The sequence below is a fragment of the Syngnathus floridae genome, chromosome 16 (assembly GCF_059516105.1).
Source record: "Syngnathus floridae isolate MCC-2025c chromosome 16, RoL_Sflo_1.0, whole genome shotgun sequence".
Taxonomy (NCBI): Eukaryota; Metazoa; Chordata; class Actinopteri; order Syngnathiformes; family Syngnathidae; genus Syngnathus; species Syngnathus floridae.
In genome coordinates, this window is record NC_142428.1 from 9,073,575 (window position 1) to 9,097,624 (window position 24,050).

General features: G+C 44.9%; 3 protein-coding genes across 5 annotated transcripts in view; 2 read left to right on the top strand and 1 right to left on the bottom strand.

Moving 5' to 3' along the window:
* slc25a21 (solute carrier family 25 member 21) overlaps positions 1 to 6,523 on the top strand; it is a 47,559-nt gene extending 41,036 nt beyond the window's left edge. The window contains exons 6-12 of the mRNA XM_088356449.1: positions 1,309 to 1,375; positions 2,231 to 2,290; positions 3,700 to 3,807; positions 3,886 to 4,050; positions 4,646 to 4,827; positions 5,518 to 5,570; positions 5,652 to 6,523. Of these exons, the coding sequence (XP_088212575.1) occupies positions 1,309 to 1,375; positions 2,231 to 2,290; positions 3,700 to 3,807; positions 3,886 to 4,050; positions 4,646 to 4,827; positions 5,518 to 5,570; positions 5,652 to 5,713 (697 nt within the window). The 3' untranslated portion in view covers positions 5,714 to 6,523. The remainder of the gene's footprint in view (positions 1 to 1,308; positions 1,376 to 2,230; positions 2,291 to 3,699; positions 3,808 to 3,885; positions 4,051 to 4,645; positions 4,828 to 5,517; positions 5,571 to 5,651) is intronic.
* A 2,063-nt stretch (positions 6,524 to 8,586) lies between these two features.
* Positions 8,587 to 15,442, bottom strand: pax9 (paired box 9). 3 transcript variants are annotated; one of them, XM_088356453.1, is made up of 3 exons: positions 15,295 to 15,442; positions 12,750 to 13,379; positions 8,587 to 9,401 (listed from the first exon to the last, which is right to left on the bottom strand). In XM_088356453.1, exons 1-3 carry the CDS (start codon positions 15,296 to 15,298, stop codon positions 9,220 to 9,222), a joined length of 816 nt encoding a protein of 271 aa, XP_088212579.1. In that variant the 5' UTR covers positions 15,299 to 15,442; the 3' UTR covers positions 8,587 to 9,219. The 3 variants fall into 3 exon arrangements, with proteins under 3 accessions (XP_088212579.1, XP_088212580.1, XP_088212578.1); XM_088356454.1 differs by having other exon boundaries at positions 9,306 to 9,467; XM_088356452.1 differs by lacking the exon at positions 8,587 to 9,401 and having other exon boundaries at positions 11,689 to 13,379.
* Positions 15,443 to 20,361: 4,919 nt separating this feature from the next.
* nkx2-9 (NK2 homeobox 9) lies at positions 20,362 to 21,930 on the top strand. The gene is made up of 2 exons (XM_088401458.1): positions 20,362 to 20,657; positions 21,146 to 21,930. Exons 1-2 carry the CDS (start codon positions 20,444 to 20,446, stop codon positions 21,790 to 21,792), a joined length of 861 nt encoding a protein of 286 aa, XP_088257584.1. The 5' UTR covers positions 20,362 to 20,443; the 3' UTR covers positions 21,793 to 21,930.
* The last annotated feature ends 2,120 nt before the right edge of the window (positions 21,931 to 24,050 follow it).

A 24,050-nucleotide genomic window follows, 5' to 3' on the forward strand; every position in this document is an offset into this window, starting at 1 on the left:
TTTTTCTTCATCCTGTTCCTGCTGCAGTGACAGCTCGCTGAGACAGCGCAGGCGTGGGAGAAAGTGTCGACCGCCGCTTGTTTTTACGGCAAAACGACAGCTTTACAACAGATAGAAAAAAGAAAAAGCGCATCAGGTGGCGACAGCTCGGAAATCCCGCAAGCAGAGTCGCATCCTGACTTGAAAGTGTTGCAATGTGTCCTGAGTGACAGCGCCACTTCAATTATCTGCGGGCCAAACCACTTAGTGGGGATTTGTACAAATAGTCTTGCAGAATTGTTCTGGAAAGAAACATTTCCTGGAGGCGCGCCAGAGTCAACCTGAGCTCTGCTTTGTTCAAATACACGCACATCAAACGACAGCGATTAATTTCCGATTTTTTTGTGTGCATGCTGCCCAGCGGGTTGAGTGTTTCCGTCTGGAGGCAAAACAAAAAGTCTATTTGGCAGCATTATTTACACACGCTGGCCTGCAGCCCGAGGCGAGGAATATTGAAAAAAAAAAAAAATGCTCTCTCCTCTCGCCGTGGCAATTTCTTTTTGAATGAATTCATTTTTTTTTTTTTATTGCAGAAGCAAACTGACAACTGTAGACACAGTTCGCGAGACACAAAACATGGTGGTCGACGTCCTCGTGGTCGTATGCGTGTGTGCCGCTAATTAAGGCGGGAAAGAGCCGAGGCAGTGGGAAAGTGAAATTATTTGTAGATGAAGCACGTCGGCTTGTTTACATGTGTTCCCTCGAGGGCGGCTCGTCTACCTTTGCTGGGTTTCCTCGGGATTGGAACGAAGCTCGTACTGCTAAATTTGCTGTTATTAAGCAGCTATTGGAGGGGGGGGGGGGTTGACCTCAGCCCCCTTTTTGCTTTGCATCATTTGCGTAAAGAAAGCCAAAAAGTGTGTACTTTACATTGCAATGCAAACCAACAGTCAAATGGCGGCGGCCATGTTTGTCCTGTAGCAAATTCTCACTCGCCTGGAGGTTTGACCACACCCAGGAAATCAGCGGCTGCCATTTGCATAGCCGTCCGTCAACGTTTATTTCCGTCTGTTTTCTTGAGACGCACAATCGGATTCAAAGCTCCTCTTTTGATTGTTTATTGCTTGAGCTGTTGATACGATTGGGCTGATTTTCACTGACCCCTGCAACGCAACCCACTTCTTTTTCAAGATTAACGCCCGCGGGCGGTCGTCCGGCATCATCTGTGTTGGTTGTAGCCAATGTTGCCACAACACGTCGACTTGTACTTACTGTCAACTCTAGCGGAACCACCAAGGTTTCACCTAATGATTGATTGTCTCCTTACAGAATCTTTGGCTTCTACAAGGGAATTTTGCCCCCCATCCTGGCCGAGACGCCTAAGAGGGCAGTCAAGGTGAGTCGTGTTGGCGCAACGTCGCCTTGCTAACCGCACACATCATGTCTGTCAAATTCAGAAGCGCCACCTGGACCGCCCGCTCCTGTTTGTTCTGTTGGGCCAGCCCAAATATTGACTTACAAGCAGTTAGTGGCCCGTCGCGCCGTCTTGTGACAACAGTGGGCGGCCATCTTGTGGCTAATTAAACCCAAGTCAAATACAGTGAACCCTCACTAATAGCAAAAAAAAACAAATAGTGGACACTTAGTTAACTATACTTAATCAATGTTATGAAATGTCACTATTGCATTCATTACTGCCGCATCTTGCATATACCAACAAACAGTACATCGAACTCTAAAGATTTATTTAAATTCCTTATCTTATCAATGGAAATGTTTAGGTATGACACTTGCTGCTGCAACAAATGAATTAGCCTCACAGGATGAATGACTTATCTGTCTGACTAGCAAGCTAACTCGCTATCTAGCTTGCTAGCTACCTATTTAGCATGATAGCGAGGCAGCTATTTTACACATCTGTATTTTTTAAAAATGCACCACAAGTTCGAGAGCGCAAGGATGTGTCACCACTTGGCAGCTATAAAAAAATAAATAAATAAATAAATAAATAAAAACTACTACTTTCCTATCAGACTTTTTTTTTTGGTATTGGCTTCAGGGCCTTCCCTCATTTTTGAAATACATCCTGTTCAGTGAACTCTCGACTAGCCATCTTTGAGTTTGAGGATGATTACACGTTCACCTCCCAAGTCGCTACGTGCACTACAGGTGTGGGCGTTGCGCCCGTGTCAAGGCGTCAACACTCGTTTGTCTCAATTTCTCTCTTGCTCTCACTCCCCCCCTCCTGCAGTTTTTCACCTTCGAGCAGTACAAGAAGCTGCTGAATTTGACCCCTTTGTCTCCGGGCCTGGTGAGTCTTAACATACACACACAAGCACCTGAGTACACTCTCGCTGGAAAGATAAACACACACACGGAACAGGAAGAACATTGTACACAGTGTCGATGTTTGGCCTCACCTGCTGACGGATGCCAAGAATAATTTGCAGCGTGTCGAATGCATAAGTGCTTGGCCTTCATGTTTGCGATGCGGTTTCTTATTCAAACGCACGACAATTTGCACCTGGTGGGGTGTTGTATTGTCAGAATGTGCACGTAAGTTTGCATTTTTTTTCACGGATATTTGGAGATGGAACAATATTTTATAAAAAAAAAAAAAAAAATTAATTGTAAAGCAGATTCCTTAGTCAATGACAAAAGGCTTAAAATGGCAAATCTTTTTCTTGTGTACCGTCGTCACCATTTTGCAAGAGGGAGGGGCTACTCAGGTGGCGGCCAGGTGTCAGCCTTGATGGATGGCGTACCTGCAGCACCGACGTCCGCCCCGGCACATCGTATATCCTCCTCATGCGTGCGGGCGGGCGTTTTTATTTTTTGCAGTCATTGTTTACTGGGCCCATCCATCATGCATCATCTACCCCCCCCCCCCCCCCCCCCCCCATAATTGAACAAATACTGTCATCACTGAAGAATGGCGCTCTCTCTTTCTCATGCAAGTTTCTTACAAATATTTTTTAAATTGGTAATATTCTGGGATCAAGTCATTAATTTCCAAAAGCATACGACCTTTGCTTGCCTGCCCACCTGTTGACGGTTGTGCGGCGGGTGCAGCTGAATGCCTTCAGCGTGATTGAGGAGGACACAGCAGGCCCGTAAGACCAATGCAGAATGCAAAAACGACGGCGGCGGCTGCCTGTGTAAATACACCGACATGTCTGAGGAGGATGGCTCCCGGCCGACCGGCCGGGGCACTGACAGCAGGATAAAAAGGGCAGGAAGAGTAATGAGCTATCGACACGTTCTTGACATGTTCCCATTACGCCAGCATGTGCGCACACACATGCGCTGTCTTCGTGCAAATACATGCAGCATTGCGACATCGTTTAATTTCAGGTGTGGCGTTAGGATGTTGTGTAACCAGCAATAATGACGGCTTTTAATAGGTGTGATATGATTTAGATGTCAATTTTCAACTTGATTTATTTTCTATTCCCACATTTGTGAAAATTACTCAGCTGGGGGGCAGCTGATGTCTATTGGGTAACATTTGGGATAATAGTACACGCCAAGAAAAATGCTCTGATGTTTTTCTGACTCGGTGTCTGGGTGAATGTGAGTTTTGAGCAGATTGGTTTTTTTTTTTTTTTGTTGTTTAAGTATCAGTGGCTGGTATCGGCATACTTGATAACTCAAATAACACTGCTATCAACCCGCTAGCGGTACAGTATCGGTAATAAAACACCAGCCGACATTTCACAGGCGCTGTCGGCAGCGGGACTCGGCGCGGGTTTAACCGAAGCGGTCGTGGTCAATCCGTTCGAGGTGGTCAAAGTCAGCCTGCAGGCCAACAGAGACGCCTTCAAGCAGGTACATCAAACACGAGCAAGCCTCGGTTTCCGTGCGGGCTCCTTCCATTCTGATGACTTTGGGTTTGGTGGTCGGCAGCAACCGTCCTCGTTCGCTCAGGCGAGACACATCATCAAGACAGACGGCTTCGGACTGAAGGGTCTGAACAAAGGGCTGACGTCCACCCTGGGACGCCACGGAGTCTTCAACATGATCTACTTTGGGTTCTACTTCAACGTCAAGGATGCCATCCCGGCTAACCCGGTAAGGTACCAGTCCAGACTGCTCGCCCTCAATGTTTGCATTTGGTCTTGTTCCATGCTCAAAGATTTTGCGTTACGTGTTGGAGATGAGCTGTTGATTTGGGCGGGCTCTCGGGGGGTGCTGCTGTCATTTGTAAAAACTCTCCTAGCCAATTAGCTGTCAGAGCTCTCTTGAGTCTGACCCCTTTTTGTTGAAGGGAGGTGTGCGGCGGGGGTACAGTAACACGCCTGTGTGCCGAGTCGCAGTCCAATTACGCAAATTGTCCCCATATGCCTCCCCGAGTCTGTCTGCATGAGCCCTGTTTATAAATCCTCGCTGAGAACATGTGCCTCTGCTCAGCCAATCAGGGAGCACTCATCTAGCACCCCTACTACCACCACATTAACTACCATACTATGCTAGCGGCTTTTTCATGGCAGTTTTGCAATCATATGCCCTCTCGCCACTACCATGTTAAGGTGTCCATGTTTTTAGCGACCCGTAGAACTTCAAAAGTAACGCACACGTGTGATCATCTTTAAGTGAAGTTTAAGAATAATTTTTTGAGGGGGGGTTGGCTACCCACGATTGACGTGATCAACTGTGTGTCCGCTAGGACCCAACCTTGGAATTCCTGAGGAAGTTTGCCATCGGCCTGGTGTCGGGAACCATCTCCTCCTGCGTCAACATTCCCTGGGACGTGGCCAAGAGCCGTATCCAGGGCCCGCAGCCGGTCCCTGGACAGATCAAGTACCGCACCTGCTTCCAGACCATGGTGCTGGTTTACCGTGAGGAAGGGTAAGGCTCAACCTTCCGACCGACTTTTTGTCAACCTTGTGGAACATTGCACTGACAGATTGAAACATGGTGACTTTACCGTTGACGATAACAATGGGTCAGACCAAAAGTGACCTTAGTGATTGACCTTTTGTCAGCTCAGACAATGCCATACCTGACCAAAAAAAAGGCAAAAATCGTCATTGCCCTTTTTTTGTTTCAAGTATGTTGACAAACGGATCTCTATCCAAAGGTTCACCTGCGGTTACATAGTGATAGACCTTTTGCGTATATCAAAAAGTTATCACATGGTTGCAGCAGAATCATGCCCCAATCGCACCCTCCCTCCCCCTAATCCAGTAACACAACACAGTCCCTGCTAATTAGTGGTCCCTGTGGGGGACGTCGTTAAGCGCACCCTAACGAGGCGCGCCGCGCTCCTCGGGTCAATCTAATCAGACACGGGGGCAAGGGAGGAAGTGGCTCCAGCCTTATTAACGCTGTCGGGGGGGCGGCGGCAGGCCAGGCCAGGCCAGGGTTGGGAAGGGAAGGGGTGCGCCAGGCTGCAGGTCACCTTAAATACATCAAGCAGCGGGTCGGAACATCACGAGTGCTCCCCGCCGAGCAGCCGACAGAGGCCCTTGAACATCTCCACCGAGATGAGACACTCTCGAGCAGCAAGCTAAATCAGATGCTGTTGTGTTTGCACAGGTACTTGGCACTCTACAAGGGCTTGGTGCCAAAGGTCATGAGACTTGGCCCAGGTAACAATTGCCCTTGTTTATTTTTCTATTTTTTTTTTTCCATATCACTCAATGTAAATGTCTATCTTCATTTGACCACAGGTGGCGCTGTGATGCTGCTGGTGTACGAGTACGTGTCCGGGTGGCTCCAGAGGAACTGGTAAAGACCCGGCAGCCGCAAAGACCACGAGTGCCTTTTGGGATGTCGTCTTTCCCTTTCATATCTCGAAAGCAAAAGGTATTTTTCTATAATGAAGTTGCTTCAAAATAAGTTGCAAATGCTAAAAAACAGACATGCAGTAGGTGAGGTCCAAATCAATATTTGTTGAATGCGCCATTCGCTATTTTTGCAAAAATACCATGAAGCTTTATTTCGAGTGCTCAAGCTTTAACGTTCACTTGTTGTGAAACATCTCAAATGGAGACAGCCATATTTTGTACACGTTATGAAAATGTTGACATTTGCACTGAAAATCACACACAAGGACATGAAAACTGGGGACCCGTTAAAAAAAAAAAAAGCTTGATCAGCTCTTTGCAGCCGCCAACGCATATCTTGCCATGCATATCAAGAACACAGTACTGACTTTTACCAATTGCATGACTGTTTTTTTCTATATATATTCCAAATGTGAATTTAATCATTTGTATTCTTTTATTTTCTTGTTATAAAACTAACGTGTATCTGCAGGTATTAACATTTTTTTTTTATAACCCGTTTTCGCTGACTTGTTTCCTTCACTTGGGTGCTGTCAGTTTGGATGTTTGAGTTTCACTCATGAAACTTCAATCACCTTGATTTGAGCAATAGGGTTTTTTTTTTCAAGAAAGAAAGAAAACATTTCACCTGTCCTGTTGCATCTCTTTTTTCCATGTGCCAAATGTGAATTGAATAGATTGTGCCTTGTTTTTAAATGAAGCAAACTGACGTGTGGATGTATCTACTGCCAAAAGAATAAAAAAAAAAACACACATTTTTGATCCCTCGTTTCCTTTACTTAGGTATGTTTGGAACACTTTTTTCACATTGCTGGCTTTGTTTGTTTTTGCACGCAAGATTTCACTCCCCCCCAGTCTGTTACTGGTGGTACGGGACAGCAAGCACCGTAAAACGAGTCGCACTATCAGTCCGATCTCCGTTACAGAAGCACTGTGAATATAATAAATCAAAAAAATCGTTGACTACCAGAGTCGTCGTTAAAAGTTTTGCACTTTATTTTCGATTAATGTTTACGCCTCGGTGCTGCCGAAACTTTGAAGGACATTCGGATGAGGCGACTGCTGGGGTCGTAAACCCGCCGTCGTCTTTGCGATGTGGCGCCTTTCATTCGACATTCCCTGCGCACCTTCACCCCGCCGTAAATCTCACACTTTTCTTTCTCCACGCCTCATCCGCTGTCTCGGTAATATTTCACCCGCGTGCACGGTGACAGGCTTTGACACGTGCGCTTTTAACCATTAATATTATTGATGTGCGCAGCGTATTTAGGCAAATGCCTGGCAGCTATAGTGGGCTGACATGTTATTGGGATCACCTCAAATTCTGCTCCCATTGAGACCACACGACTTGTTACATTGAACGTATCCGAAATTCTACAAGGTTGCTCTCGCTCTCCAGATTTTCGCCAAAGGTTATCACGGTTGATCTTGTTGCAAGGACAGTTTGAATATCTTCAAAATTTCCTAAAATGGAGAAGTGATGGTACCCCCCCCCCCCCACACACACACACACACACTGCCCCCCGCCCCCACCACCACCACCACCCGCCCCTGTCAGAAAAGGGTACAAAAGAATTTATAAGGCGTTGAACGTGCAAGCAGGGAACCCACTGAAGACAGGGACTCGAAGAAGCTGAAGGAATTTCTGGCAAATGTTCAGTACACACGACAACAATCTCCCATCTTCAAACGCTATGCGACAGTGTCAGCTGGCAAACCAAAACGAAGCCTTAGCCTTGTGTTCTTTTTTGACATTTTTCCTTATATGTCGATTGTCTCCCCCCCAAAAAAAGTTTTTGATATCTGCTTTGAAAGGCTGTGCAACAAGGCATGTCAGTACTTTTTCACACCGATCCGGGCCACGGTCACGTCGCCTGTGATGCGGTTGAAGTATAGTCAAAAGAAACATGACAAGGACCCCACCCCGCCCTGCGCCCCTTCGCCCATGCCCCGAGCAACGGTCCGTGACCACTGCATGCGGGGACGAGCACTTTCCAAGTCAAATCCGACTGTTGACACTATGGCAGCCGCCAGCCGTCTGTTTATGCCGCAACAAAAAACCCCACCCGCCTCTGCAGGTAAAGTCGGCAGCAGGTGAGCGTGTTGAGGTTTTTTTTTTTCTAAAATATTCATCACCCCCCCTCCCCATGCACTCCTTGTTTCAACATGCTGTGTGGGATTATTTATGAAACTTGATGCCGCCTCTCTAAGTGTCCTCCAAAGTGTTTTTACATCTTTTTTTTGGCTCACGTTGTCTGAAAAGCTTGATGGCCTCCTGGTGTCCCGATTTACTGCGTTTTGCACGCCCCCGAATGCAACATTAGGTTTGAAGACTTTCAAAATGGATGGAAAATTGTATTTGTACGTTTTTATACTGTATTTGCTCTGAAAGTGGAATATAATAATAATAATAATAATAATAATAATAATAATAGTACCCTTCGAAATAAGCTGCAGATTCACTAGGTTGTAACTTTGAAAATAAAATTTAGGGAAAGTATACGCATTTGTATCTTCTCCCCTGGCTTCAAACTAAAATAATTCTTAAATCATTTAACGGGTCGCTGTAGCATGTGCTCTCCTTCTAAATAGTTGACGACGCAGTTATTTACTCTCTTTCAAAATAAACATACTTAAATTTGCGGAAACAGTAGAATAAACTATTTGAACAATTAAATTACATTTTATTTAAACCATACGCAACTTTAAGAAAATTTTAGCGTGGTTAAAAAACAGATAAATAATAATGTTTGTAAATAATATTTTCGTTCGTCCCATTTATCTTTTTGCCTTCACAATAAAGTTCAACATTTCCAAGGTCTGTAACAGCCAAACAATTTAATAAGATACATTCAATTTCATTGTGCAACATCATGTGTCCATTGTCACCACTGAGAAGTGTGGCAACAACGCCACTTGTAAGATATTATGGCTAATTGCACTTGATTCTAACGTACCTTTAATCTAATAAATAATAACAAACACAAATGGGGACTAGAGTTTCCTGGGGGTGGTTCTTCTTCCAAGTAGGGGAAAACATGCTCCGTTACTTTGATTCCCACCAAATGAATGGGGGATCAAATTTCCTTTTTTTTTTTTTTTTTTACTCCATATGTGCCTTGTTTGAAAGCTTTGGAATCACTGCCGTAATACAAAATAATCATATAAAAGTAGAAAATACAATTAAGAAGCACCCTGAATGCAACATTTCCCCCTTTTCCATTGGTAGCGTTGAATGAAGTTCTACGCATGCGCGTGGAATGCAACGTTTGGTCCACCTGCGTCGGAATATTCCGTGATACGTTCGCGTCCATGTCGGAAGTTCAATAAGTCAAAAACAGCAAAAATAAAATCCTGTAGTCCTTCATTTAAGAAAAATAGTCAGCGAATGTCTTGGCCGCCGGGTGGACGGTGTCGCGTTTAGACGGGTCCGGTATCCGGTGGGCCGCTGTCACAGTTGCCACTGGCCGGCAGCGGCGGCGGCAGCGGCGGCCGCCATATGCGAACGGTCACAGAGGCCGACGTGATGCCGCTGTACGCCGTGGAGGCTGACGCTCGGGTGGTGGGCCGTCGGGAGGCCAGGATGCTGGGTACTGTGACATAGCTGCTCGCTGTGGGCAAGCCACTCGGCGTCTGGTCGGGTGGATGAAGAAAAAAAAAACATCAAGAAAGGGCGCCGTTAAATCCAATGAAATGCTCCTACAAAAAAAAAAAAAAAATAGCGGTTGTGCTACTTGAGCGAACGTTACAATCACTTTGTGTGCAGCAAAAAGACTCACTTGCTGCACTTAAGTAGAAGAACAAACACGTAGAAGTACAGATACTTGAAAAAAGACTAACAGTACTCATTCAACTCGTATGCTAACTGGCCAAAGTCATTGGAAACACCTGCACGCCTCAAATGAGTTCCGTATGAATATTTTATGATTTTTTTTTTTTTTTTTTTTTTTACATTTGTACATTATGTCCATTTTTACTTTTGCCAGCTGTTATTTTTGCGCTCGTCTCAGCGACGTACAACCGCGCCGGCTTATATGGGGGAGGGAGAGCCGTTCTTAATAATTTAGGACGCGGTATCAATCACCTAAACATCACTCGACGTTGTTTCTAATATTTTGGTCATTTCGACATCGCTTAGGAACAGCTTCTTGATGTCACCTGGTTATCGTCAGGTCAGACGTCTGACGATAACCGCTGGCAAGTGTAAAAACATTTTTTCATACGGCTGAAGTCTCGCATCTCATTATAGGGGTGTAGGTGTCCCTAATGTAGTGTCCAGTGTTATTACATTTGAATGAGAAATAATGCAGATATCAAAGCAAAATAAACATATGCTATCAATTTATTACGTCCTTGGACACATTAAATGCCCCAAAAATCGCATATTCACTGTGAATTATTTTGCCCACCCCCCAAGAAAATGAATGAGCTGTGTGGCATGGAGGCAGGAGCGGACTTGTTGAGTTTAGAGCATGAGGCCCATTATGGATGTGTATGGGGAGGGTGGGGGGCTCCCTGGCCCAGCATCATTTATTTATTGAATGGCCCCCACTCACACCCGCCCACCCACCTCCCTTTCTGACAATGTACTTTTTGATTAAAACGTCTGATAAATGGGTTGACAGTGTTTGCGCCTGTAGCTGCGCGGTGTCAGAATGATGAAGGATGATGTTTTCAAATAGCGCGTCTTTGATTAAAATGTGGCTGCACGCGAGCCAACCAAATATTACTGGAATAAAAATAGCATTTCATTAATAGCATGACACTTTAATTGGGCCAAGTCATGCCAACGCAAGCCCAACGTCGTCATCTGCCATCCCATTATTTACGTTCGGAGAAAATAGGTTTTGATGACAATGTTAAATCCTATTAGCTTGGTTTAATGCATCCACATATAAGAGTTGACTGTTATTTTTTTATATAGCCATATTTAATTTATCCGAATTTCAAAATTCCGTCTCCCTCATTTGTCTCAGGCATTTTGAAATTTCAACTACACGGATCCCATTTATAAACGTATTCTGACTACATTTTTTGTTAAGATTTCTTTTTATTTTACATACATTTAAAATGTTTTTGGGATTACAATTTTATTTTCTGTCATAAATGAGTTTTTCTCGATTTATTGTATCTATAACCCCATGCATGCATTTCACTGAAGTCACACTTAAAATTTATTTTTTTCATTCGTTTGTTTTGGGACCATATTTGATTTTACAGATGCAAAATCCCCTTTAATTTTGTTTAATTTCTCTTATAACGTCCTTGTTGCTTACTCCATTGTATTTGAAGTCACACATTTTGTTCATATGTTATATTAAAATGCAAGCAATTACAACACACACACTTCCTCGCAAGCTATAACTATTAAAACGTCGATCGAAATTTCTGAAAGTTGCTGATATCGTATTTTCACCATGTTACATCCAAGAAAATCCAATTTAAATAAAAACTGTATATCAAATTACTTTGAATAAAAATTAAATGATCACGCGGGTCATAACGTCACCACGCCTCCTCTAAAAAATTTTTTTATACATCTTATTTGTATGGTGACATATTATGGGATGTCTCAAGTATAATTACATCCTTCTTAAAATTGTCTTAAAATTAAATTAATTAATCTATAAACTGCTTCTCAGAAAACTGGAGTGTGTGTGTGTGTGTGTGTGTGTGTGTGTGTGTGTGTGTGTGTGTGTGTGTGTGTGTGTGTGTGTGTGTGTGTGTGTGTGTGTGCGTGCGTGCGTGCGTGTGTGCGTGTGTGCGTGCGCGTGTGTGTGTGCCTTCATGTCGTGAGCGTGTACGCATGTCAATCAAAGCTGTCTTTTGAAATTAAAATTTCTATTTGTTCATCTTTAAGCCTGAGTAAACGTCAGTTCAAACAGTGCAAGAAGGAAATAGATTGTGCAACACAACATTGCAGCCTTCAATCTGATTAGTGACCCAAAGATCACGTGACCAGGTCTTTATTTTTTATTTTTTTTATTTTTTATAAACCGCTTGACACCGAGTTCTCTGGACAGTACATATTATTTTTTTTATATTCCAACCTCAAATCTATATTTACATAAAAATATGTATGCTTGTATTTTTAATGATTTTGTTATTTACACTTGGGCGACAGACATCATTTGTTGTTTTTATCTGAAAATAGATTTCCCCTCCTATTACAGATTAAAAATATCCATTAGCAAATATTACATCTTTACATTTTGGTCAACATAAGTTGCAAATTTCAGAAAACCCACAATATATATTACGGGCTAATTAAATATGCAAACGAGAAGTTAATATCAATCAAAGATTATACACGCGAGATCTGTGTCACATGAATTTCATATGATTATTATCGTTTTATTATATAGCTCTGTGTAATATTTTAAATATTTGTCTTTACTTGCTAATAATATACGTATTGATTTGCCTGAATGTATTTGTTTTAGGAAATGGAAATTAAACCCAATTCTCACTGTCACAAGAGGAAGAGTGTGACGTCAGCAGCTCGTCTCCCCTCTTTCTTCCATTGTCGTCAAATTCGCGCCATAAACGTCCTCCTGTTTTAAATTCTGCAATGTGAGGCCCTTTGTTTTTATTTTGAATTATCTTTTTTTTTTGGTACTCACCTCGTAGAACTTCTATCTAAAGTTTCACATTTTATCGCAAGCACATCTGCTGATCGTTTGCACGCGCGAATTCATCTTCTACAATAAATTCCTTCGCGAGCCGCAGCTGTGTACGAAGCCGAGAAAGAGAGTCTGGCAGCGGCCTGACACCACTCCTTTCTCCCGCCTCCTCGGAGAACCAAAAAAATATAAACAAACCCCATGTTGACATTGCGTATTAATTCTGATTGACATCTTTCCTGGGGGGCACCCCAAAAGTGATCACTTTTATAGCTAAAAAATGAAATAAGATGCCCCAATACACGCGCGCGCGCACAAGTGCAGAGGGAAAGGCACATGCAGCATGCACCCAGCTTACTTTGTTGCTCGGTAATGGATCGGATTCCCAGAATGTCCGTGACCGAGTGCGACGAGGGCCATATCCGGTGCATGGCCATGTGTCCGGGGAGCGCGGGCATGCCGGGCGGCGTGGCCACTTTGGAGCTGGGGTACGAGTACAGGTGGTTGTAGGACAGCGCGGCGGGCTGCGGCGGCGGGTGCGGGTGCGTCTGCGGCGGCTGTTTGGCGGACTCGTAGGGGCCCTGCTGGGCCAGGTTGCCGATCTTGTTGCGCAGGATACGGCTGATGGAGCTGACGGACGGCAGATTGAACTTGTCGCACACGCCGTCGGCGAGCAGTCGGTCGCGGATCTCCCAGGCGAAAATGCCCGGGTCTCGCTGCTTGTACGTCCGTATGTGCTTGACCACGGTAGGCGTGGTGACGCGCGGCTTACTGCCGCCGATGGCGCCGGGTAGGATGGAGCCGGTCTCGTTGTAGCGCGCCAGGATCTTGCTGACGCAGCCGTGCGAGACGCGCAGCTGGCGACTGATGTCGCACGGCCGGATGCCAAGCTGCGCCAGCTCCACGATGCGCAGCCGGATGGCGTTGGGCAGCGGCCGGCCGTTGACGAACACGCCGCCCAGTTGGTTGACCTCGCCGAAGGCGGGTTCTGAAAGTCGAAGGCGAGAGCGAGATGTTAGTCGCCGCCGGGGCACAATCGAACGTCGCGGAGGCTCTTTTAACGCGGTTCCAAAGCGACTTTTGTTGGGCGCTACGTGTGCGTCCATGCTGAGATCAAACCGTAACCATATCTATAGCCATTAGCATGAATGCGTGAGTCAAAGTAATCGGATAAGACCCAGATATATTGCATTTATTTCTATATTTGCACACCGCAACCCAATTAAGCATGACAAATATCAAAGGAATTTTTTACGTGCATGTCACACTTGCACGCATCATGCTGAGACTCGAATGTAAAGCTTAGATGGATATAGCGAGCACCTCGGTGCTGGAACTCAAGCGAATCAAGGGCACGTCCAAGATCAAATAGATTTATTTATTCATGTTGGCCCTTATGCTGAAAGCCAAGCGCGTCAAATATAAAATATGACTTCTGGTGGTAGTTGTGCCACGCTGCATGGCATAAATCATGCTGAAACACGAAAATTGCAAATATGAAAGTACTTCTTTCTGCATGCATGCATGCATGTATGGATGCTGAATCCCTAGTGCAATATCATTTTTTCGTTGTTTCGATATTTATGCTTTACTTGCCTGCATCAGGCTGAGACTCTCAAAGTTGAAAATCTAAATATTTTATGTCTTTGTTCCACAGTTGCTTGCATGTTGGTGCTGAGACTCAAGTTGATCAATTGTAAGTCCAAGATGAGACTCCCTTGCATGTGTTTCTTGTGCTGAATCCATGTTGAACCAAAAGTACGACGAGTATATGTCCAAAATACAGGTTCAGTGTTGATGGGAAAATAGAGCACGTTGTTGGTCATGCTGAAACTCACTCAAGTATTTTAATACAGTGACTTGTATGTATCAGAGGCAACTGCTGTGTAAATCATTTTAGACGATTTTGATATATATATACACAATTTTGATATTACGTAGCATTGTACGGATTTGCATCCATTGTGGTGCCTTGACCATAAAAAGGCCAGTCTATCATAAATGACTGTATTTCTGCTGAGATTATGCCGCAGAATTAAACGTTTCAACATATCGACATTGCTGAGTGTTTGTCTTGATTTGCTCTATTGACATATTACATGAAAGCTTCTTTACGTGTCGTCCAAACCTTTTGCAACACACATGAAACTCATTCTTACAGATGCATCTCAATGTATCTTGCTGAAACTCAAGTGTGTTAAAAATTCAAATTAGGCATCAATTTTGGTGCATGTTGAGACTTGATCTTTTTATCCTACTGTAGACAGACTTGACACGACGCACGTTGTTTACAAATAATGTTGAGACTCGAGTGTACGTACACTGAAGTCCAAAATAAATTCCGTTTACTAAATAGGCCTGGATGCACCATGCTGAGATTATTCAAATCCGACTATACAAGTCTAACGCTGAGATTCAAGTGTAGCAAAATAAAGTTAAAAAAAAAAATCAGTGCAGACAGTCAAATGCAGAAACCTCAGCGCATCCAACGTGACTCGAACATAAAAATCAGTTTCTATAGGCGCCATAGGTTTCTTTTGCCTCGACTTTCTTTTTTGGGGGAAGGGGGTAACTTAAAAAAAAAAAAAGACGTATATTGTTCTGCTATAGTCTTGATTGAAATCCGTGTGGACGTCCATGTAAGAATTCTATAGCACACACAATCACGTCGTGACAATAAACGCTTGGAATCTAATGGCTCACTTTTACGCATCGCGCTAAAACGTGAGCAATGTTTTGAAAGTTGACTGCTGACAACTTTCCAGTGCCCCCCCCCCCCCCTTTTTTTTATCGCATACCCCCCCCCCCCCCCCCACACACACACACACACACACACACGCACACACACGCACATCACCCCCCAAAACCTCATCCCGCAACCGTCTTTCAAGCTTGCGACTCACCCATGGCGTTGAAGCCGCAAAGCAGGAACACTGCGGCGTCCCCTTGCTGCTGCTGCCGCTGCTGCAGGGCCCCGCTGCCTCTGCTGCTGCTGCCGCTGCCGCTGCTTCTGCTGCTACCGCGAGGGTCCTGCTCCGCGTCCAGCGTGTCAAAAACAATCGACTCCCTCCTCCTCCCCAAACCAGTCACCACCAGCCTACTGTCTGCTCCGGCACCGAGAGCGAAGCCTTCAGAGGACGGACAAGACGAGGCGAGGCTGCCTGGCGGGCGGACGGACGCGAAGCTCGTATGCGTTTCGCGAATGAAGACGCGCGGCACTCGGAACAGCTTTTTTACGTTTCCACCCGCTCCGCACAGATCGAAGGCTGGACGTACGCATGCGTCCTCGTTCTGTCATTGGCTGGATGCGAGGAAAGCACGCCGCTATTGGTCGCCAAGTTTGACATGACATCTAACCCCCCCCCCCCCCCCTCCCCTCCCTTCCCACCGACATCCCCAACCATCACTCTGACTGCATGTCACCGCCAATGTGTTTGTTATTGAGACTGATAGTACACTAGCGGCCACATCCACGCTGCGTGGGTGCAGATATCCCATCCACCCCCCAAGAAGAAAATCCCACTTCAAAAATCTGAATTCACATATTTACGCAAAAGTAGCAAGCAATTTCTTTGTTTTCGCGCTAAAGTTGCCCTCCAAAAAAACAAATGTAACTTTCGTGGCAGTTTTTCGTGCGTTCAAACACGGTTTTGACACGCCACGTGCACAAAATCTGCTCATATTTGCATCATCTTCATGGACGAGACCGTCCTGGTGCGCAACTTTTTCGCATGCAGGCCTTCGCACGCACGCGAATCACCTACAACGTTGTTTTTGCGTGTCTGTTAAACGAACAAAATAGTTTATTTTATTTTATTTTATAAATCCATTAAAAAATCCAAACATTTTCGTCGTTTTGAAGTTACCTTCCTGCAGAAAAACGCGCAATCCGGCGTGGAAGCATACCCTCACGCGCCACGGTATTAAAATAAAAAGTGAACCAGAACCTGACCGCAAAATTTGCTATCATTATCGTGTTCTTAATAGCATATGATAAATTTCTGACCAAGAACATGTGGAAGACAATCGGGACTAATAGTTTAAAATTACTTTTTTGTTTTTAAATTAAACGCTTGAATATAGTTTGATTTTTGATGACTCTCTGTTTACGCTTTTATTGATTATATTCCATTGATTTATATTTTAACATGTAACTTGTTATAGGCCAACTGCATAATGAGTAAATAAGGAACTAAATATGATATCGTACAGTATATTAAAAAAAACAAAGGACGTCTAGTCACGGAAATTTAAAAATGCCAAGTGCATCTACACAATGCTGTGTATGCGTATGCGGGCTCACTCCACATTTTGCCCCCTATTTATGAATGTATTTTACTGTCGTAAAAATGTATCTCTTTCCTTTTGTGGGCGCGCATACCAGTACTTGTAACGCGTGATTTGCCGCTTGTTGCACGGCCTTCACGCGGCTCATGATGGATGGAGGCCTCCACGGCTCCACGCAAGCTCGGCACGCGCATGACGAGATGCTGCATAAAATAATTTCAAGGGGAGGAAAATAACACTGACTGAAAAATAGACTTGCAATGCAAGTGAACAACTTTGGTCACCATAAGAAATAGTAAATGTCCAACTGTGTGACGAGTGTTATCATGTGGTAAATATTACACCAGCCTTATTTCCGTAATGGACAAGTGTATCTTGAATAGCTGCATGCGTCATGAGTATGACAAATTGCAGCCTTCTGATCAGATTCGTGGTGTCAGTATATCATTTAAAAAAATATAATTCAGTGAAAACACATTAAAAACATTTTCAGCAGCATGAATATTGCACAAATCATCATATTCGTATTGCTGACTAACTCCAACAGACTTTTTTTTCCTGGTGTCATTGTGAGAAGCAATATCCTCAAAAATCACCCCCCCCCCCCCCCCCCCCCCCCCCACACACACCGGCCTTAAAAAAAATACTCGACTGATTTGCTGGCGCGTCCAAATTTACATGTGCAGCTTAATCCCCACTGGCGCCATTTTACCTCCTTCTACTGTGTGGATGGATGTACCAGTTTGTTACAAACACAACCACGCGCCCAAGCACGCACGCACGCGGACGCATTATTTCATGTTGAAACCTGACATGTGTAACATTTTTACATAGTGCAATTTTTACAGCCCGGGAAAACCAAACGTGACGTCGAACGTTAAGTGTATAATGATGAATTAAATGTTTCTTATTTCAAAGGAAGTTATTTTAATATATTTGTTGTTTGTTGTTTTTATTTTTTCATATTTAATTCATTTAGTTTATTGATATGACTATTTTTTATTTGTTTCTATATTATCATTCAATAAAGTATTCATCCATTTATTTATTCATTCATTCTATTCACTTAAGTGACTAATTAGTTCAGACACTGACAGTTTCCTACAACGGCAACAAATAAGACCAGCATGCTTAATAGTTTATGCCAGCAAAAAAAAAGTGGGAACAAGAAAATGTGAATAGTTATGAATAGTTGTTGGTGGTGTATTCTTACTGTTATTGCTATTGATATTCATAATATTATGTCGTTTATAGAGTAACATCCATCGCCACCCCCACAAAAAAGCGCCCTTTCCATATAATGTGGACTTTGACACAACAAAAGTGGTATTGTCAAACGTTTTTTGTCAATAACGTGGTATCGTCATTTATATAATTGTTTTTTATGTGCTCCGAGCGGCTCGGCTGTTGTGAGATGCTATGATGCCCCCTGGTGGCTTTTTGCAAGTACAACGCGACTACGTTTGCGTGACGAGTGCTGATTTCAGTAGATAAAAGTGTCCTCCAGAGGGCAGCAAAGGTACACATATTGCAAGCAAGACATCAAACTGCACTAAATGTACTCTGCTTTGATACTGACGACGAATTTAAGAAAAATATCTATGCTTTGATCAACGAAAAATTAGGTGAAATAGAAACTAATGCAGACATGGGAATCATAATTTTACTTTTCAACTACACATTTTTTTTTAATATATTACAGTTTGTCACGTGCCCGTGCCACCTGCCATCCATCTGGTGACTTTTCCTTGCCGTCATTCGTTCTCAGCCACGCACGCCCATGCAATTGAGCTGATCACTGGCGCCTGTTCCCGCTTGTTAAACAGCCTACTTAAACTCCGGGCTCCTGTTTACACGCTGTCGGTTCTTGTCCTGCCCTGTGATACAACTCGTGTGCTGTGCCCGCCCGCCTGATAACACGGTGCTAACATTGCCCGTGTACTGACCCGACTCTCCTTGCTCGCCGCTCGTCCTGACCACTTGCCGGTTCTTGACCACGTTCTGATCGCCCGTCCCGACCGCCCGCTTGGCCCTGACCAAGACTACGCGCTGCGCTCCGCTGCCCTGCGCACTCGCTCTTCTGCACTCTCCGTCAGGTTGGTTCCTACTCCTTGCCTCCGCAGTCTGCAACCAGCTTCGCCTCCTACTCTGTCCTCGACTGGTCCCACCTAAAGAAGAAAAACAAATTGATTTCCTGGAATAAATATATTTTTAAAAATAAAGTAAAAGGGACCATACCACCGAAACAGTGCACTCAGTCGCCCAGCTACATCAGCCAAGCCAGCAATCCAGCTTTCCACCTCCCCTTTCCCAAATTCAATAAAGTTCGTGCAGCACATGGTCGTTCGGTCTTTGCTCGTGAGACTGTTCACTTGTATTTATTAAAGCCCAACTGTTTCCATTTGATCTTTGTTTTTGTATGCATTCAAGTACTTATTCAATAGCAGAGTTTTGATGAAAGCAAAAACACAAAGGTTTTTCAGTGAATAAAAAAAAATAGCTCACCGGCAAATACATTAATTCTGAAACGACAAATGTGTGCGTGTACTTGCAGGATTTGATATCGATACAGGCGCGCGCACGTGGGCTCCGCCACCCAACTCCTCTTGGGTGGTCGTCCCAGCCAAGGGAGGGCGGGGGTCTTACAAAGGAGGAAGATGTCGAGGCCCGTTCAAGTATTTGTTCCACGCGGTCGCCATTTTGCATTTGATTGACGCCCAATGAGCGCCACAATGTGCGTCACGTTGGCAGGATAAGTCCCGACTTGTTCCGTGTTGTCATGGCTCTCAATGGGTGACCCGCACCGCGACGGGGAAGCCCCCCCCTTACACACACACACACACACACACACACACACACACACACACACACACACACACACACACGCACGCACGCACGCACGCACACGCGCGCGCGCACAAACACACACACACACGCACACACACACACTCTATTCCTTCCCCTAAGCTAAATTTTCACTTGTGTGATGCCAGCAGTAGGCCTTGAAATAGTTAACGCTCTTAAACAGTGCATCACTAGATTAAAAATCAATGCGTGGTGACGTATTGCATCAAAAACAACAAATTAATATTTCAAAACTGTCCCTCCGTGGGATTCGACCTGAATCCAACAAACCCATGAAGTGTCTGCCGTCACCGTCGTCACGCCTGCGTGCGTAATTGCGTTTTGCGCACATTTGCTGAAAATAACGTACATTTAGTTGAACCAACTCGCTAATTGCTCACTTTGTATGCTAATGTTTGACACCTTGTTTGGGCTGAAAAGGAAGGAGGGCTAGTGTCTTTGGGGGGGGGGGGGGATCTGTGTGTCCTAATAGCACGTTTGGGGCTCTTGTTGTCACTCGCCACCCAAGACGGTGATTCATGGGGGGCGACAATTGTCGTGATGTGTTTGGACGAGCGACGCTAAACGTCTAAACGATGACTTGTGGCTTCCCCGCTCGCATTGTGCCGCCGCCTAGCCGCTCATTCGTCAACACCTCCCGCATCGAGTGACACCAGTGTCGGCATATTTAGCCGCCAAAGAGCGCCCGGGGGGGGGGCGAGGCAGGGGGCCGTTATATATAAGCGTGGATGTGTTTGTGTAAACACTGTTGCACCAGCCCGTCAAGTGGACTTGTTGGAATCCCCTCAAGTGCTTACTTTTTTTCCTCTCCTGATTATTTATTTGCGCCGAGCAAACACACGGTGGAGCTGGATTTTTTTTCCAATCTGTTTGCTTTTTCTTTTATGGGTGTGCGCGTTCATGGCGGTGCCCACCAAGTTCAGTTTTTCCGTCCGGAGCATCCTAGACCTGCCCGAGTGCCATCCGAAGACTTTTCCCGCGTCCTCATTAAATTTCTCGGTCGCGCAGTCGCCCTTCGCACCCCTCAACTCCATCTCCTCCTCTTGCATCTCCTCATCTTCGTCCTCCTCCTCCTCGTCGTGGATGCTCGACTCGGACCCAAGCTCCTGCATGTGTGAGTGCACCTTTTTCTAACTTCATCCAAGGAATGGGGGGATTGATTAGTCCGTACTTTCATGTCACTCGCCAGGGTGCAGAAAACATTTTATGCGTAACAACACAAAAAGATTCAAATTGAATAATGGTCATTATTTCTATGAGTAATAATGGTATATAATTTCAATGGCACTTTTTCATCATTTAGTTTATTTGTGTCGTTAATCTGTATCAGTTGTTTGATTTTGCTTAATGCTTACCTTGCACCTCTGTAATTTAGAAATATATTTGACCACTTTTTTCACTTGACACAAGCATCGTTTTCACTCTAAGATAGTCCACGTTTTCTAAAAAAAAAACAAATGCAAAAATTAATTTAATTAATTTCTTATTTATTTGCCAATATGTAGTGGACCGCTATGGATTTAGTTGCGTAAATGACATGACACAGACAGTCACGCACACATTTTAAATTGAAAGCTGACATGCGTGCGCCCCTTTTTGCAGCCTGGGATGAAGGCAGCAGCCTCGAGGCGTCTCCGGACTCTACCAAGCCGGACGAGCCGTCGGCGGACGCCGAGCTTCCGTGCGAGGCGGATTCGGCGGCTGCGGCGGCAGCCAAAAAGAGCAAGAAGCGTCGCGTTCTGTTCTCCAAGTCGCAGACGCTGGCGCTGGAGCAGCGCTTCCGCCAGCAGCGCTACTTGTCGGGCCCCGAGCGAGAGCAGCTGGCCCGCCTGCTCAGCCTGACGCCCACCCAAGTCAAGATCTGGTTCCAGAACCACCGTTACAAGATGAAGAGGGGCCGGGGGCCGGCGGCGGTGGCGGACGACCCGCAGCAGATGCTGCACCCTCCACTGCTGCGCAGGCTGGTGGTGCCGATGCCTATGCCGTTGCCAGTACCGGTGCTGCTCGGCGACGGGAAACCCTTTCATACCGCCTACAGCTTACTGGACGGTTCGGGCGGCTGCGCGCAGCCGAGGACGCTCCGCCTACCCCTGGCCGCCTACCCAGGCCTCCAAGGTCTGGTGGGCCTTCAGCCGCCCGCAGCCGTGGCCCTGCCACCCCGCCAGCAGCACTTTGAAAACCCGGCGGCCTCCAGGCTCGCTTGGACGGACTTATGGGGTGACCCGGTCCACTTTGCGCCGTTCAAATGACATGCACGGACTTCACCGCCTCACTCCCACGCAACTTATAAGATCTCTTTGCACATTTTGTTTTTGAAATGCAGTTAATATAGTTTTGCCTGCAGAGTAATTCGACATCTCTGCAGGCTGTTGTTGACTTTGCTGAATGTGAGCGTCAGTATTATGCAAATTAGAAGCCAATATATTGTTAGGGAAAACGTATCTTAAGGGAATATGTTCCTTAAAATGCTAAATTGTATTATTTCTTTTGTAAAGGAATGCATAAATAAACGACTTTAAATACTGTAAACATTTTTATTTTTTTAAGAGGCGCCTAAACAGCAATTTAAGGTGGAACAACTTTAAAATATTTTTCAATTAGGTTATTGACGTTGGCACAGGTTATTTGCGCCTAAATCATTTTATGCTATGTTGTTTATATAATATTATTATTTGGGGGACAATGGGTAGTCTTGAAAATGCGGGAAAGACCATTTTTACGTTCGCAAAACTAGCTTGTTGAATCGTCCAACTTTTTTGCTTTACAAAATGATTGTTTATTATTATTATTATTATTATTATTATTATTATTATTATTATTATTATTATTATTATTATCATTTTGTTTTGCAAAACACCCCAAAACCTGACGTAATGCGTGTTACTCCAAAAATATCATGATCACACCCCGCTGAAAAATTGGGTTAAGAGCCTTCAATGTGGTCTCCTACAGCCGAATTGCTTTTCTGATGTTGAAAAAAGTCATTATGCGGTTTAAAAGCTCTGCAAACATTTTTTTATTATTATTTAAAGTAAAAAGGGAGCTTCGGCTTTGCTTCAGCATGAGAATAGCACCCCCCCCCCCCCACCCCCCACCCCAAGCATCCCCGCTCCCTTCAGTGAGGAGGAGGCGAGGCACCCGAGCTGTTGACGTCTGAGCAGAGTCGGATACATAAAACTCGACTCCTTTTCAGACTTTTAAATGCTCAGAGTTTGAAGAGGTTGACTTCTCTTGAGCAGCGCTACAAAACTGCCTGAGCACTGAAGAGAAGCCGCATGCGCTCGATTGAAAACTGCTTTTCTGCTTACGGAATCGTAAAAAAAAAAAAAAAAGTTCATTATGACTAAGCTGAGAAAATCAAATGTTGAAATTTATGTTAAATACAACTCAATTGAGCCAACTTTCTGGGTCGGTCCAATTTTTAACCCAGCACTTTTGAGGATGAACTGCTACTTTTCAACTTTTAACAATTTTCAATATGAGGCTTAAAGTAGAAAAAGTGTGATGAAAATGTCGAAGAGAATCGGCGGTTGGATGAAAATCTGCTTTTGAAATCGCCGGGTCATAAATAACCCATAACGTTCCCCGAGAGCAGAATTAAGAGAAGCAAGGATCAGAAGACGTCTTTGTGCATCTTTCATCACCAGGAGACTGGAAAGCTCCTTTGTAACCGCGTGGAATGGGTGTTTAAAATGCCGTGGGCGTTAAAGCTGGGGGTTAGTGTTGCGGGGGATCGGGGGGTCGGGTGGTCTCGTGTTTTCCCGCCCCCCAATAATGTTGTTTGCTCGTCCTGTGACCTCGCAGCCCATCGTCCCTGTCACCTGGTCCTTTGTGGCCCTCGCTGGGGCCACCTTGCATCACATATGGAGGGAGGGGGCCCTCTTTTTGTGCCCCCCCCCCCCTCCTGAATGCACCATTGTCCCCCCTCCCCTTTCCACCCAGGAGGGGGATCTGCAGAGGGAACAGACAAAATGTTTAGTGTTTCAATTTGCGCGATGTTTAATCAGTGGCTGCCTGCGAGCAATTTATGAGCGTGGCGGCCACAATGCCGTTGTGGGTGTGAGCATGATGGGGGCGGACAAAGACAAGCTTTCAGGGGTTGCTATTGGTGTCTTCCAGGAATTGGCGGCGGCTCACCGGCTCATCCCGTCCGGCTGTTGACTCGCTCCAGCACCCTCTTTTCACGCCACTTCATTAGAGGGGAATGATGTAACGAGTCGGTCCTTGTAATGTTCCTCGAGACCCGAAGACTGGTGGTTTGAGAAGCTTATAAGAGCTGAATCATGCGTTTTTCAGCTTTACACTGATAATTATCGGCATGTATATGTGTTGGCGGTCTAATTTCTTATGAAACATGAGTCATTTTGGTAGCTGTTTTGTCTAACCTGCAAGTAAGACGCCTGGTTCAGTCAAACCCCCGTTCGTTGATCAGTTTAAGGAGCGTTCAACGACCGCTTACAAAGTAGGACATCTCAACTTCAGAGCTGGGAAGAACCAGGGAGATAAA